At 38.9% G+C, this 16,014-nt stretch overlaps 1 protein-coding gene across 2 annotated transcripts in view; it reads right to left on the reverse strand.

Moving 5' to 3' along the window:
* The window catches only part of LOC127452695 (cell migration-inducing and hyaluronan-binding protein-like), a 301,080-nt gene that overhangs the window by 161,134 nt on the left and 123,932 nt on the right, over positions 1 to 16,014 (reverse strand). For both annotated transcript variants that reach the window (XM_051718318.1, XM_051718314.1), the window contains exons 3-4: positions 1,084 to 1,221; positions 678 to 816 (exon numbers count right to left, since the gene is read on the reverse strand). In XM_051718318.1, coding sequence (XP_051574278.1) covers positions 678 to 816; positions 1,084 to 1,221 — 277 coding nt within the window. The remainder of the gene's footprint in view (positions 1 to 677; positions 817 to 1,083; positions 1,222 to 16,014) is intronic.

The following is a 16,014-nucleotide window of genomic DNA, read 5'->3' on the forward strand; positions in this document are numbered from 1 at the left end:
AATTTTAACTTTTGCTGCAAAACACGTAAAGGAAAAACGCAAAATGTGAAAGTGACATTGCGTCATTCAACCAAAATTTGAGAAAAAGTTTTGCATTTGCTGGAAGAGAAAAACCAAAAAAAAAAAACCATTGTGATATTCCGTCATGTGACCAAAAGTTTAGAATATGTTAACTTCTGCTGCTTGAACGAGAGATAAAATGCAAAGTCAAAAGTGACATTCTTTAATGCGACCCAAAGGTAAGAAAATTTTTACTTTTACTGCAAGGCACATAGAGGACAAAATAAAAGAGTCATGTTATATTCCATCATGCCATCAAAAGATCTAACAGAAAATTCTAACTTTTGCTGCTTGGACATAGAGACAAAATGCAAAGTCAAAAGCAACATTCTATCATGCGACCAAAAGTCGATCATTTTTATTTTCTTTTGCTGCAAGGCATGTAGAGAAAAAAACAAAAAACAAAGAGTAAAGTGATATTCAGTCATGTGACCAAAAGTTAAGAAAATTTTCACTGTTGGTACATTTACGTAGAGAAAAAATGCAAAGTACAAAGGTGACATTCAGTAAGCATCAATTCATCAATGAGAATTTCAAACTAGCTTTTGTGTGAGTGCCCTTCAATAAACTGCAGGAGTACTTGAGCAAGTCAAGTCAATGCCTCTCACTATTCATACCTGCCAAAGAGAGAGATGGTGAGGTTTCCTTTGTAAGGACAATCTGGACTGCCGATGTGAAGTTCACCTTTGTTCCTGAGAAGGATGTGCTTAGCTCGCAGCATAATGGGTCGATTGGTGTCTGCTATCACAAGCTTCCCTAAAATGCACAGAAAATCCAGCCAATCCGCATCTCTCACCTTTAATTACTTTCAACCAATGAACATGCAGTATTTTCTAAGTCTAATTCTTGCTCTGATTCTAGTTCAGAATGTAGAATAATTCTATTCTTAGAGTGATAACTCTGAGATGGTCTTTGATTTCAGCAAGTCACAGCCAATGTTAAGTTTTGCCTTCATCATAAGGAAATCTTTGAGGCCGTTTAATGTTGCAGAGATGATTGAGAGGGCTTATTGGGAAAATATACCTCCATTGAGGATCTCGATAGAGTGGAAAGTTGCAGAAGAGGTAAGGATGACTTTCTGGCCATAACCGATGGTAACTCGGTGGGCCTCGTTGTGACCGGGGGTCCAGGATTGTAGACCAGGCATCTTATCTGGACAAACTTAAACACATAAAGGGTAAAGAAAGTAAATTAACTAAACTGACTTTATTATGGGTAATTAATAAATAAGCAATGATACAAAAGTGTACAAAATTATTTGGTAAAATTAATCAATTACAGCCCAAATGATAGTCCTTCTCAACAATCATAACATATCTAGGAAAATCATTGTGAGCACCTTTCAAACCAGTGGTGGATCCTGGCATAAGCAATATATGAAAATATCACACAGATCACTGCCATGCTCTCCACTTCACTTATCCATGGCAGTTTAATGTGATTGCACCCGCTATCCATTCTGCTCGCCCCTCACAATGAATATGAAATGTGACCAAACAGTTAATTTTTTCCAAGCAGCTCCCTAAGCTATCCTTTGCCGCCCCTCTCAGTTCTGTCTGAATGTGGAAAAAAAGTCTCTACACATGCTATTTGGTAAAGGGATGGAGATAATGTTAGTGCCATACATTACAGGTCAAGTGAATCAAATCACAAAATAAATTGCACTACATCTCCTAACATACAGTATATCCTCTGACATATTGTGGAATTTTAGTTTTTGAAAAAAGAATATTTCAGTGAGATTTAACCTCGTGACCCATACTGAATATAATACCACTGAACCAACGAACCATCTATTTTCTTTATTTATAGTTTAAATTTAGTCAGGTTTGAATTATTTATATACGATAACACTTTACAGTAAGGTTCCATTTGTTAACATTAGTTAACATGAACTAACAATGAACAATACTTTTACAGCATTTATATTTTATTTTATTTTAACATATCGTAAGTAATATGTTAAGATTAGTTAATGCACTATGAACTAACACTGAACAATTTTATTTTTATTTACTAACATAAAAGGAATAGTTCACCCAAAAATGAATAGTCTCTCGTCATTTACTCACCCTTATGCCTCCTGGATGTGTATGACTTACTTTCTTCAGCAGGACACAAATTAAGATTTTTAGAAGAGTATCTCAGCTCTGTAGGTCCATACAATGCAGGTGAATGGGTGCAAACATTTTGAAGTTCCAAATATCACATAGGTCCGCATTAAAGTTATCCATATGACTTAAGTGGTTAACCAATGTCTTCATAAGTGATTTGATATGTGTAGGCGAGAAACAGATCAATATTTTAGTCTTTTTTTTTTTCTTTTTTTTTTTACTATAAATCCACCTCTCTGCTCAGTCAATCTTCACTTTAACTTTCATTTTAACATACTTATTGTGTTTTTGGTGATTCACATTCTTCATGCATATGCCCTCTACTGGGCAGGGGAGAAGAATTTCTAGCAAAAATGGACTTAAATATTTATCTGTTTCTCACCCACACCTGTCATATCACTTCTGAAGATATGGATTTAAACTCTGGAGTCTTATAGTTTACTGGCACCCATTTACATGCATTGTAAGGACCTACAGAGCTGAAATATTCTTCTAAAAATCTTCACTTGTGTTCTGCTGAAGAAAGTAAGTCATACACATCTGGGATGGCATAAGGGTGAGTAAATGATGAGAGAATTTTCATTTTGTGGTGAACTATTCCTTTAACAAAGATTAATAAATGCTGTAACAAATCCATAGTTCATTGTTAGTTAATGATACCTAATGCATTAACTAATGTTAACGAATGGAACCTTATTATAAATTGTTACCATTTACACTTGTGCATTCATGTGGGCTCTTGACACGTATTTACATTTTGGGGCTCAGGACCAGCTCCTTGGTCAGGACATATTGTATTTGAGTTGGGTCGGGTCTATTCCTCTATTCCCTAATTTTTTATTTACCACACAGTGAATGTTAATATAAACTCTGCAAACAGTTTGTCTGCTATTACCCAACTGATAAAATGAAGTCAGCAGTTCAACCACAGACAGATGTTTCTCAATACAGTCAGACTTTTATATGTCATTGCATACTGAAAGGGTCTCATTTTCCCCTTTAATGCTGTAAAAACCTAAGAGAGCCCACATGCTTGATTTGAATACAGCTAGGACATCTGCAGATCTAAAGCAGCTAAGATTATTTCCATCTCTCTGCTTTGAAATTAGAGTAGAGGGGTTCAATGAGCTACAGAATCTTATGAAATAATGCATTTTCTTATGTGTTACAAAAAGCCAAAGACTTGAAATGCAGCAGCAAAAATTATAGTTATAATAAACCAGAGGAATGGTTTATCGCTCTTTCCTATCTCAGGAGAATTATTGGATCTCTCAGTTATGGTTCATATATGTATCAACAGGCCCTTTCCCACTGCAAGGACTAAAACCCGTTTTAGATACTTTTCCCCAGGATTAGCACTTTTCGTCATTTTTGCACCCTACGAACTTTGGTATAGTTCCTTGAAGCCATTTTAAGGAAATTTTTAGCTCCTACCACAAGGTAGGTACTTTTGGGGGTGAAAAGGGACTGTGGTCCTGTGACTGGTCAAAATCCTATAACACAAAGCAATTCGAAACGGGAAGATTCGGCAGTCGTCATTTGTAAACATATTTATAGCTGATAGCCTGATATTCAGAAGATTGCGCTAATTTTACAGTTCCCTTAGCAAAAATAACATAAAACCAACAAAGTAACCAAAGAGCATCACCCGTTTAACATGTGTGTGCGAGGGGTGAGCAGAGTTGCTGCATGTCTTCATCGGGAGACACACTTTGTTTTGATCACATCCGAACTGTTTTACTCTGTGAATAATACTATACAGAAAATACAGTGATTTCTGGATTACTATATCGAATTTTTCCTGGGATGATGGATATAAATAATAAGATATTTATCAAGAATGGGTAATTAAACTCTATTATGCACTAAACCATCATGAAATCAAGTTTTGATGGAAGTATTGCGTGCCTGTCACTGCGTGGTTAACTTGCATCAAGATGTCTTTTTTAAATAAATGAATGAGTATTTCAGTAAAATAGTTTATGTTCAGCCTTTTTTGGAAAAGATTGTGTTAATAAATACGTTTATAGAGCATTTTCAACATGCTGAGTTAAGCATGTGCTACGCGGTAGGCTGACCACCTCGTTGTGGCTTCAGGGACACCGCTCGCACAGCAAGTGTACACTGTCAAGGCAAGTGTACATAGGCTGCATCCAAAAACTGGAAAATGCTGCCTTCGGAGGCTGTACAAGGAGGTAGGATGAAATAAGTTGCTTTTTAAACTGTTCTGAGACCAGTTTTCTTAAGGGTTCCATTCATCCAAAAACACTGTTGGTTAAACCATTACCTGATTAAGTAGCAAGGAAGCTGCCTACATTTTCGGATGCAGCCACAGTTTGTGTAAAACAGCCCTAACAAAAGTGTAGCTCTGATCCTGGCATCCTCCGTCGGTGTTGTTGATTTTGTTGTTGTTGCTATTGAATCGCGAGTACAAACAACATCATAAGAAAAATGGTCGATACTAATTTAGATGACGTCACTACAGGGGATACTTTTGTGGGTGCGAATGCAAGAGGGGAAAAGTCTCCTCGGGTGTCCCGTTCCTCTTAATAACTCTCATCTAGAAAGTTACAAAGGGAAAGGTACTGGGACTGTACGTGGGAAAGCGCCTAACTTTATCTCAGATGTTTCTCCTAAAATCCCTTATACAAACGGCACAAACATTTGTTGCCATACATTATAGAGTACAGAGCTATAAATGTAAGTGCATAGCATGGCTTAGATCATTTGCTTTTGGGAGAATTTCATAAGAAATGTTTGAGCTCCTACTGACATCTTTGACTTTTGATTGCAGACTTTAGAGATTACTGGGAGATTTCTCAGAAGAAAATTTTGAGAAGCAGGAGGCTTAAGCAATAGACTCTATTTTCTCTCCATTAAACCTCATCACTGACTATAAGACTAACAATTCCAAAGAGTAAGAGATCTCATGTGTGATTTTTCTTTCCTTTTAATTAAAGAATTACATTTAATTATACTTAAGAAATTATATATCTAGCACATGTTGTGAGGATGTCTTAGAGGACACAGTGAGTTACTGTGAGGAAATGATTCACATCAGACTAATTATAAAGTTCATAATCATAATGTACACCAGCCATTTGAAAAATTGCTTAGGGTGAACAGCTGACTTGGTGGTCATCTAACTGTAGGGTGGAGGGCTCTCTTAAGGGAGGGTCGCACTATAAAACACACACTCATATTATCTGTCCTTACTGTTAGAAAATAACAACAAGCGCTCAAATGAAATGTGAAATTTTCAGTTTGAAATGGCTTTTGGTCAAAGAGTTTCACCAATGTTGCTCTGTTCTAAAACATAATGAGCTGCCTATAATATAATAAGCTGTCATAGGTGCTCTCCAGTTGCAAAGGCTGTTCCAAGAACAGATTGATCACACTGTGAATTCAGCAACAGGAGGTCGAATGTTTTGCTGCTGAAACTGGTCTGTGCTTACCAAAACTCGAAGCACTGCCCCCAGAGGACAAAACTGGAAGTTTTTTTGAACATATTGTTTCCGTGAAATACCAGCAGGCAGCACCAGCAGATTCAGGGCAGAAGCCCAGGGCTGCAGTCTCAGGGCAGTAGTGAGGGCGGAGCTATGCCATGCTATTTTCACATTATAATTTTATTAATTTGCAATATTAAACACATTTTACTAAGACAGGGCAAGCTTTTTTTTTATTTTATTTTTTTTTACCAACAACCCATTTGTATATCTTGTAACATGATTATTTAAGTGTTTTATAAAATACATATTAATGTTAAAAGGCAGTCTCCTGGCAGGTTATACCCATACAAATAGCCTAAATTTAAGAGGTGAGACACATGATTAGAGGTCAACTGATTGTGATTTTTGCCGATAACTAAGGTGTTGCAAGGCAGATAACCGATTAATCAGCCAATTTGTTTTTAAAAATCGATTTATAGAATGTTACAAAATTCTTAATCTTTCCTTACTATAATGGCCACAGACATAGACATGCTACAAGAGTCCAAAATAAACAAAAACCCAGATGCAGTTTATTGTTCAACCAAAATTCCAATAATTACCAGAATTTTCTTTTTAGATTTGGTGCATAACATGGGATTTTTAACTAAAAACAAGCCTGGAACACACTAGGGGACTCTTATTTTGAAATGACAGAGACTTGTCTCCATTTAAATGCTCTAAGTAGGCTATTTACCAAATTAAGCTTTTTATAGTCTATTTATTAACAAGATGAAGGATTTTATATATATATATATATATATATATATATATATATATATATATATATATATATATATAACCAGATGAGGTTTAATGAAGAATAAGCTTTATTATTCACAAGATATGAAGTTGAAGACACAATGTATGTGCTTACGGGGCACGTGACGTTTCTACGTCGCATTTCTCTTTGCATGCCCTCACTTCAATTTAGAACACTTGATTATATAATCAAAATAACAAAATATGCATTGAAATGAGGATGCATTGAAATGAGGATATTGATGACAGATTTAGATACAGCAAATCCCCACAAGGTGTCAGTGATTGTTTATTTCACCTCTAGAGCAGGCGCTGCTGGTCTATATGGGCAGGTAGGGCAGAGCCCTGCTTAAATATTCATCCACTTGAAAACATAGATCCATACTTTAAACTGCCAATAATGTAATTTGTTTTCCCATAAATGTGTTGAAAATGCTGACATATGTATTCAAAAGCAGGCCTAGATTGTATCCTATTTCTAAGTTGTAAAGTAGCTAAGAGCTTCATTAAACAGTGTTTGATATAGATATACAAGCATATGGGGCAGAAGTCTGCTTCCCACCAGAACTCCACAGCGCTCCTCAGATTTTCCAATGGAAATCTGTGGTTAAATATGGTATTGCAATGAGCCCTCATTGAGACCAATTGGGGCAGAAATCAATCTGCCCATATGTAGTGCCAAACCAAAGGTCACTTTAGTATTAGTGTGTACCAGCAGTGTGACAGATTGCGAACATGGTGAGCACTATCGGTAAACGTGTGTAACAGCGTGCCGTTTTCATTGCAAATTCAAGAAAAATTGGCCATCAAACAACTTTGTCCTAAGAGCCAGACATAGAAATTGGCAATCAAAAGATAAGGGTAGGTGATAAGACATTGAATGTTTTGTATGATGACAAATTGTAAGTCATAAAGCCTTGGCCTTTGAAACTTTCTGTTTAAAATTTTACTGTGATTTAAAACATTATTATCATGATAAAGCATTTCGTTTTTTGGTACTGTGGAAAAGTTTAAATGGCATGTAGATAGTTCTGTTTCTCTTCGTCTCCTCTCTGGGGTTCTCAACAACACTTAACATTATAAAATAACATTTAATTTAGATTTTGATATACAACAAGTCAACATTTACCAATAAGATGGCGCCACGGATGGCTATCTCGGTGTGGAGCGCTCCAATTCTTTTGTCGTTTTTGTTTGTTTGTCCTGTATTTAGTATTATTTTTCCAATCAGTTTTACCAGGGATGAACTGCTGAACATTCTTTTCCCAGTTTTTGACTATTCGGTGCTTTGCTGGACATTTTAGACAGGGCGCAGCTGTGTTGTTCAAGAGACACAGGCGAGGGAGACGAGCTGGCGCACTGGTCAAGCTCCGTCGGCGCTGCTTTCGAACAGCCCTGCCAAGTATTCATTGAATCTCCGCTCTCTTCCTAACAAACCAGATGAACTGCATCTCCTCACTCATACAAACAAGGACTTTTCAAACTCTGCTGCATTGTGCTACACAGATACCTGGCTGAGTGAAGCCATTCTGGACAGCACATTATATCTGCCAGGCTTCCAGCTATTCAGAGTGGATCGCATCGCGGTTTTAACGGGGAAAACGAGAGGTGGTGGAACATGCTTTTACATCAATGAAGGTTGGTGTACAGATGTAACAACGTTAAAGAAGATGTGCTGTCCTAATTTGGAAGTGCTCTTCATTAACTGTAAGCCTTTCTATTCGCTGCGGGAGTTTTCCTTGTTTATTCTGGTGAGTGTTTATATCCTGCCACACGCATGCATGAGCACCACGCTGCAACAGCTGGCTGATCAGATCACAGACACGGAACAACAATACCCTCAATTATTATTATTCTTGGAGATTTTAACAAAGAAAACCTCACACGTGAACTGCCCAAATACAAACAGCACATTACGTGCCCAACCAAAGACAGAAATATACTGGATCATTGCTACACAACAATAAAGGATGCAAGCTCTGTCCCTAGAGCAGCTTTGGGACTATCTGATTACTGTCTGGTTCATCTTCTTTCAACCTACAGACAGAAACTAAAATCTGCTAAGCCTGTAGTAAAAACTGTAAAGAGATGGACCAATGAAGCAAAACAAGTTTTCAGCTAACAACCCTGCATCAGTGCGGAGCAGCCTGAAAGACATTACTAACTTCAAGAGACCTTCCCCCAACACTGTAGGGAACCAACAATTGGCTGATGACTTGAATGTGTTCTACTGTAGATTTGAAAGGCCCAATCTCACACCCCACACCTACTCTGACCTTCACTTCACACAAACACCAACACCTCCTGCAACCCCCCTCCTCCCCCTTCTGCTACTCAACCTGCACTTAAGATCTGCGAAGAAGAGGTGTGCCGTGACTTCCAAAAACAAAAGACAAGGAAAGCACAGGACCCAGATGGCGTTTCACCCGCTTGTCTTAGATCCTGTGCTAACCAGCTGGCCCCCATCTTCACACAGATCTTCAATAGATCACTGGAGCAGTGTGAAGTCCCATGCTTCTTCAAATGCTCAGTCATCATTCCTGTCCCAAAGAAACAAACAATCACAGGAATTAATGACTGCAGACCCATCGCCCTGACGTCTGTAGTCATGAAATCATTTGAGAGACTGGTGTTGGCCCACCTGAAGGACATCACTGGGCTCTTTCTAGATCCCCTTCAATTTGCTTATAGAGCATAAAGGTCTGTGGAGGATGCAGTCAACATGGGATTGCATCATATCCTGCAATAACTGGACAGACCAGGGACATATGCAAAGATCCTTTTTGTGGACTTCAGTTTGGTTTTCAACACCATCATCCCAGCTATCCTCCAGACTTAATTACACCAACTCTCTGTTCCCACGTCTATCTGTCAGTGGATTACCAGCTTTCTGACAGACAGGCAGCAGCTAGTGAGACAGGGGAATTCACTTTCAGCACCTGTACAATCAGCACAGGTGCCCCCCAGGGATGTGTGCTCTCCCCACTACTCTTCTCCCTGTGCTCAAGGACCCCTCTCTCAAGCTCCTGAGGTTTGCAGACAACACAGTTCAATAACTGTCTGGTTTGGTTCAGCTATGAAATCGTATATCAGAAGACTACAAAGGACAGTTTGGACTGCTGAGAGGATTATTGGTTGCCCCCTGCCCTCCCTTCAAGAACTGTACACTTCCAGAGTGAGGAAAAAGGCTGGAAAAATCACTCTGAACCCCACTCACCCTGCCCACAACCTTTTTGGACTGTTGCCTTCTCAAATCAAATCAAATCAAATCACTTTATTGTCACACAGCCATATACACAAGTGCAATGGTGTGTGAAATTCTTGGGTGCAGTTCCGATCAACATAGCAGTCGTGACAGTGATGAGACAGTACCAATTTACAATAACATCAAATTAACACAGCACAATTTAAACATCTGATATACACATAATGACACTCAACAATATACAAATAATAACATACACTGTACAGTATACAATACGCACTATATAGATACACATTATTCAATTAAAATAAAAAATAAAAATATATAAAAAAGTATATATAGTATATATAGAATGTACAGTATTGTACTGTATTGACATTCAGGCTGTCGGTTGATAGTCAGTTGTTAAGAGAGAATATAATATAATATAATATAATTTATGACAGTCCGGTGTGAGATATAAGAGTAAGGGTAATAAAGTGCAGTGCTGATGAATTTTGATCGTGGGAGATCAAGAGTTCAGAAGTCTGATTGCTTGGGGGAAGAAGCTGCCATGGAGTCGGCTGGTGCGGGTCCTGATGCTGCGATACCGCTTGCCTGATGGTAGCAGTGAGAACAGCCCGTGGCTCGGGTGGCTGGAGTCTCTGATGATCCTCCGAGCTTTTTTCACACACCGCCTTGTATATATTTCCTGGAGGGAGGGAAGCTCACCTCCGATGATGTGTCTGGCCAACACTTCAGAGAATTAAATCTTCGAATCACTCTTATCATTGTTTATGCGAATGTGATTGCTTCCTGATTTCCATGGGACCACAACCCATATCTTGGAGGTTGGTAATGTAACAGCAGTGCCAGAGGGAAAGGCAATCACATTTGAATTGATGAAAAAATGTCTGATGGTGGATGGCACTTGTAAGTAATTAGGCAGAAGTGGATCAATTTCAGGGTACATGAATATTGGGAAGCAAATTGTCAATCTCCCATGTGATCATATTTTTCAAATGCTAGGCAGAATTATTAACCCTCCTATTATCTTTGGGGTCAGTTTGACCCCATTCAATGTTTAACATCTCTAAACAGATGACTGACATACATTTTTTTATTGTGTTTTTTTGCTTCTTATTTAATGACTTTTCCTAATTTAATGGGGACAACTGGGTAAACATAAAATTAACATGATGATATGTTTTCAGTGTCCTGTACACATTTTGTAGCATTAGTGTTCTTTGGGTCAATTTGACCCCAGGCTGTAATAGCTGTAAACATATAAAAATATCAAACTTTTACACACATTTGTTTAGGTTGTTTTGGAGGATACTGAGATCACTATTACCTGCAATTTTATAATCTTCAAAAAAACATCCCTCTCTCTGTGGAGTCACGTGGCACCAAGCGAGGTTCAGACGTGTGAACGGTGAGCTCTGTGCACTTTGCTAGTTTTTAATACTTTTTGTATCATAAACCAGTGAGATTCGATACACCCTGATCCATAACTGTTCTATGAAGATAATATGTCAAAGAATTCAAAATCCTCGGGCTCTGGAGACATTAAAAGTCACTTACGTGCTCAGGCTGATACCCCAGACAGGGCCACAGACCAGGGACTCAATTTGGACTGTGTGGTGGGAGAGATTCAGCGTCAACTGTCGAGCAGGTCAGCAATGCTGGCGAAGGTCGCTGCGGACATGGATGATCTTGCTGTAATACGTCGATCGATCATGGCCATGGAGACGAAATTCTCTGAGTTGGTTACAAGAATGGGGGACGTCGAGAAACGGATCAATTATCTGAAGTCATCGGAGAGGGACTTAGCTGCTAATCCGCTAGTGACCAAGATAGACTTTTATCAAATTTGGGAACAATTGGAAGACCTTGAGAATTATAATTGGCGAAACAACGTCCAAATGGAATTCCTGAGGATGAAGAAGGCCGAGATATGGTGAAATTCCTAGACGAGCTCTTTCCGAGTCTGTTTGACATAACAGGCCATAAGCTGGAAATCAAATGAGCTCACAGGGTCGGAGATCCGCAGAAGAAGACAGGCCTCGATCAATTCTGGCCAAATTTCTGAGATCGTCCGATAAAGATCTTGTGTTACGCGAGGTGAGGAGTAAAGGAAGGCTTTCTTGGAAGAACCACAGCATTTTCTTGTTCCCAGACTTTGCGAATTTGACAAGAGAGAAACGTGATCGATTCAAGGAATGCAAGAAACTCTTACATCAATGGAAGGTCGCTTTTGCACTGATGTTCCCGGCCAAATTGAGAATAGATACTAAGGATGGCCGCAAAACATTTACATGCCCACAACAAGCATTGTCCTTCATAAAGTCAATGGAAAGAGTAAGTTATTGTGTGATGCTCTTGATACAGCCGAGTGGACCTGACTCACTGAACATTCACTTGACCATCCGAGGAAGCTGAATGCCTTCTTTGTTTCTTTTTGTGTTGGTTCCACCTAGCGGCTGGAGTTTGATTTGTGAAGTAACACTCCTTCGGGAAAATTTGTGGAGGTATCTGCACGTTCTTTGTACTTATGCCTCCTATTGGATGGAATTTGTTTTGTGGAATATTTCTTGCAAATCATTAGAGTGATTAGGGCATCTGTTCCACTCATGTAACGGCCGAATGGGCCGGCTCACTGAACAGTCTTTTGACTGTCCGAGGAAATGGAACGGCCCCTTTTTGTTCCCTTTATATATATATATATATATATATATATGTTGGGCCTCATGTATTCAGATAGAAGCAAAGGCAGGCCTAACACAGTCATAAAACCTAACTCAGGCCCCCACATACCAAGTCATAAATTGTACTGATAAAAATCGTGCCAAAATCAAACAAAGGGAGTCCAAAACAGACTACAAATTCCATGAAGCCTTGCTCACTAAAGGATCGAACTCTCAACTCCTATTGGATGAGGCACACGACAGAATGCACCTCAACCATGACATCATCAAGAGTAGAAATACCTCTGAAATGCTTCCAGGATTTGCTTCCAGCAACTTTGCTCACCGTGTGTAGATGCAGCTCATCGCTGCTCTCAGGTGTAGCCTCGTGGCACAAGGAAGTAACGTCCAACTTGAAACTGTAGCCATACAATCTCCATCTCGCTGGACGAGTTGAGATTACTCTGTGTTACACCGAACACTCTAACGGATCCGAAGGAGACCGCCGAGCAATCCGCATCTTCATCCGTTTGCGTGCAGAAGTGAAGAGAGAAAAGATTTCTCTTCCATCTTCAATCAAGTCAATGTTGCTGATTTCTCCGCTAGCCTGCCAAGAATCAGCAGCTGTACCGGCCGCCGACAGAGCAACGAAACGACCTCCTGTCATCACCCAAGCCTCGAGGAACCGAGTCTGAGTTAAAGGATGGATGAACACTCATTCTGCATCCTCATGCGATTCAAGTAAGAGGTTTACGTCTGGGCAGAGACAGAATATTATAGTGTGTTATTCTTGTGTATCAAGGTTATTGCTTGTATAGTTTACGGACCGCCATGTCCGCTCATTATTAATACTCAGGGTATTAATTATCATGAATTTGATTTGCTGTATTGTAGTCCAACCACATTGGGCTGTTGTACATTTCCGCCATCGCGGGTGAGACCGGCAAACTGAGTTTATCCATTAAAGAATCAAAGACCGCGGGACGGTTTACGAGCCGTCCACCGCATCTCTGAGTGATAAACTAACAGCTGCTTTCTCTCCCACAATCGCGAAATCGGCTTTGGGGCCGTCACTTAATTCTCTCTCTCTCTCTCGTACTAACCACACACACACACACACACACACACACGCACACGCACACACACGCACACGCGCACACTAGTAGATAGCTTCGTGATAAAGCTCAGCTTTGTCCCTAAACTACCATTGACTGGTTTCTCTCCGGCCACATTCGCGGCCATATTCCCTGCACGTTCCTCCTTACACACACACACACACACACACACTCTCACACACACACACACCTTATGTGTTATAGGATTATTTTAGTTTCCATATCTAATCATATCACTGTTTAGTTTGTAGTTGTAAGTCGGAAGTTTATTGACTGCATTGTATTAATTATTAATCGATATTACTGCATAAATAAACTTTGTTATATTACAAAGAGAAGTGTTTTGGTTTGTTTTGCATACACCTGTGTCATGCTGACGGGATGTCAGTGCTCAGATTCAAGTCTTCATTCATTGTTTTTTTCCCCTGAAAATCAATATTCTTCGGATGTCGATTTTCCTAAGAAAACAATCTAATATTGAGACTGTTATTCAATCTGGTTATTAGTCCCTGATTCTAGGGTGGTGCCCCGTCAATGTTAATCCTTATTAATATTCTATTGATTTTTGATAATTGATAATTATCTTTGATTATTGTTGAATTTGAATGATCAATAAGCTAGTGTTAATTTTAATTAATGTTTCACCGATGTTAACAATTGACGATTATCTTTGATAATTGTTGATTTAAAGGATTAGAAAAGCTAACATTGATTCTCATCAATGTTCTGTTGATTTTAATAATTAATAATTATCTTTGATAATTATTCATTATTGCTAATAACCAAACCCGCTCCTAAACGTAGCGCACTACATTTACTGGAGCCCCATGTGAGGTTTTAATGAGTTAGATTCAATTAATTAATTAAATATTAATTAATAACTAAAGAAATAATTATCGATTATTTCTGATAGTAACACTGATCTAAACAACCAGTAAAGCCCTACACACACACACACACACACACACACACACACACACACACACACACACACACACATATATATATATTGTGTGTGTGTGTGCTGGTTCTGCTAGAGGCTGGAGTTTGTTTTGTGGAGGAACACACCTTCGGGACAGTTATGTGGATGAAGCTACACATTCCTTGTGAAACTCCTAATGGCTGGAGTTTGTTTTATAGATTTTCTTCTGTTGTGTAATTCTGTTTTACAAATTTTTGTATAGAAACACCGGACTTGAGCAATCCAACGGCAAAGTTGTCACAGAGGTTCTAGTAGGCGTACACGGTCTGTTTGAGGGATGGATGCCGTAGGGTTAATGCGCACGTTTTTCTTTTTCTGTTTTTATTTTTGTTCTGTGGAAAGTTCAGGGGTTGATTATTGCATCAATGTGGAATGTGGTCTTTATAATTTTATTTTTGACACACAATCTATTTTTTCTAATATGTCAAAATGTCAGATGTTAATATGAGTGGATTGTCTCTCTCCGCATGGAATGTGAATGGGTTGGGGCACCCCATAAAAAGAAGGAAGGTTATTTATTTTCTTAAACGTAAGAAATATGATATAGTGTTTCTTCAAGAAACGCATCTTTCCCCGCAGGAAGCTGAAAAATTTGGGAAGATATGGGGTGGACATGTTTTCTTTAGTGCTGGCTCAAGTAAGAGCAGGGGAGTCATTACATTGATAAGTAAACATCTACAATTCAAATGTCTCAAACAGATTAAAGATAAATTAGGAAGAGTCATTATTGTTTTAGCAGAAATTCAGGGACTATTTACGCACATAACTCTGATGATCAGGGCTTTTTTATAGATCTTGAAGGGATGTCGCTGGCACCCCTAATGATATAATATTGGGAGGAGACTATAATTTATTGATGGACTCAGTCCTTGATCATAGTGAAGCAAAAGTGTGTAAGTCCCCTAGAGCAACACTGACGCTTCACAGGATGTGTAAACATCTTGATCTTACAGATATTTAGAGACTTTTGAACCCATCTGGTAGGGACTATACATATTTTCATCAGTCCATAAGGTTTGTTCTAGATTATATATTTTTTTTTAGATCTAAGTCCCTCATTTCATCTGTTGTTGATTGCTCAATTGGAAACATTTTAGTCTCAGATCATGCCCTGGTGAGTTTAGAGGTGTTGCCACATCTGGAGAAAAAGAAATCATATAGTTGGCACTTTAATGTATCCCTTTTGCAAAATCCTGAATTCCAACAAATGTAAAAGGCTGAAATCAATGTCTATATGGAGACCAACTGGTCCTTGGTAACCTCTGTTGGCGTGGCTTTGGAGGCACTTAAGGCGGTTCTTAGGGGTCGGATCATACAGTATGTCTCATTCATCAAAAAATCCAAAGCACGAGAACTCGTGGAGTTGGAAGGGAATATTAAAAGTGCAGAGGCACAGCTGAAGCACCGAATGTCTTCTGATGGCCTCAGAGAATTGACCTGATTGAAATACAGATATAATACTATTTTGTCGCAGAAGGTGAAGTTTTGGATATTCAGGGCAAGACAGTCATATTTTGAGTCAGGGGACAAAGCAGGGAAGCTTTTGGCTAGATATATAAAGCGGAGTGAGTCTTTTTCTACCATTCCCTCAGTGAAAGTTGCTGGTGGTGAAATATTTACCT

This window comes from Myxocyprinus asiaticus, chromosome 2 (genome assembly GCF_019703515.2).
Source record: "Myxocyprinus asiaticus isolate MX2 ecotype Aquarium Trade chromosome 2, UBuf_Myxa_2, whole genome shotgun sequence".
NCBI classification, from domain to species: domain Eukaryota; kingdom Metazoa; phylum Chordata; class Actinopteri; order Cypriniformes; family Catostomidae; genus Myxocyprinus; species Myxocyprinus asiaticus.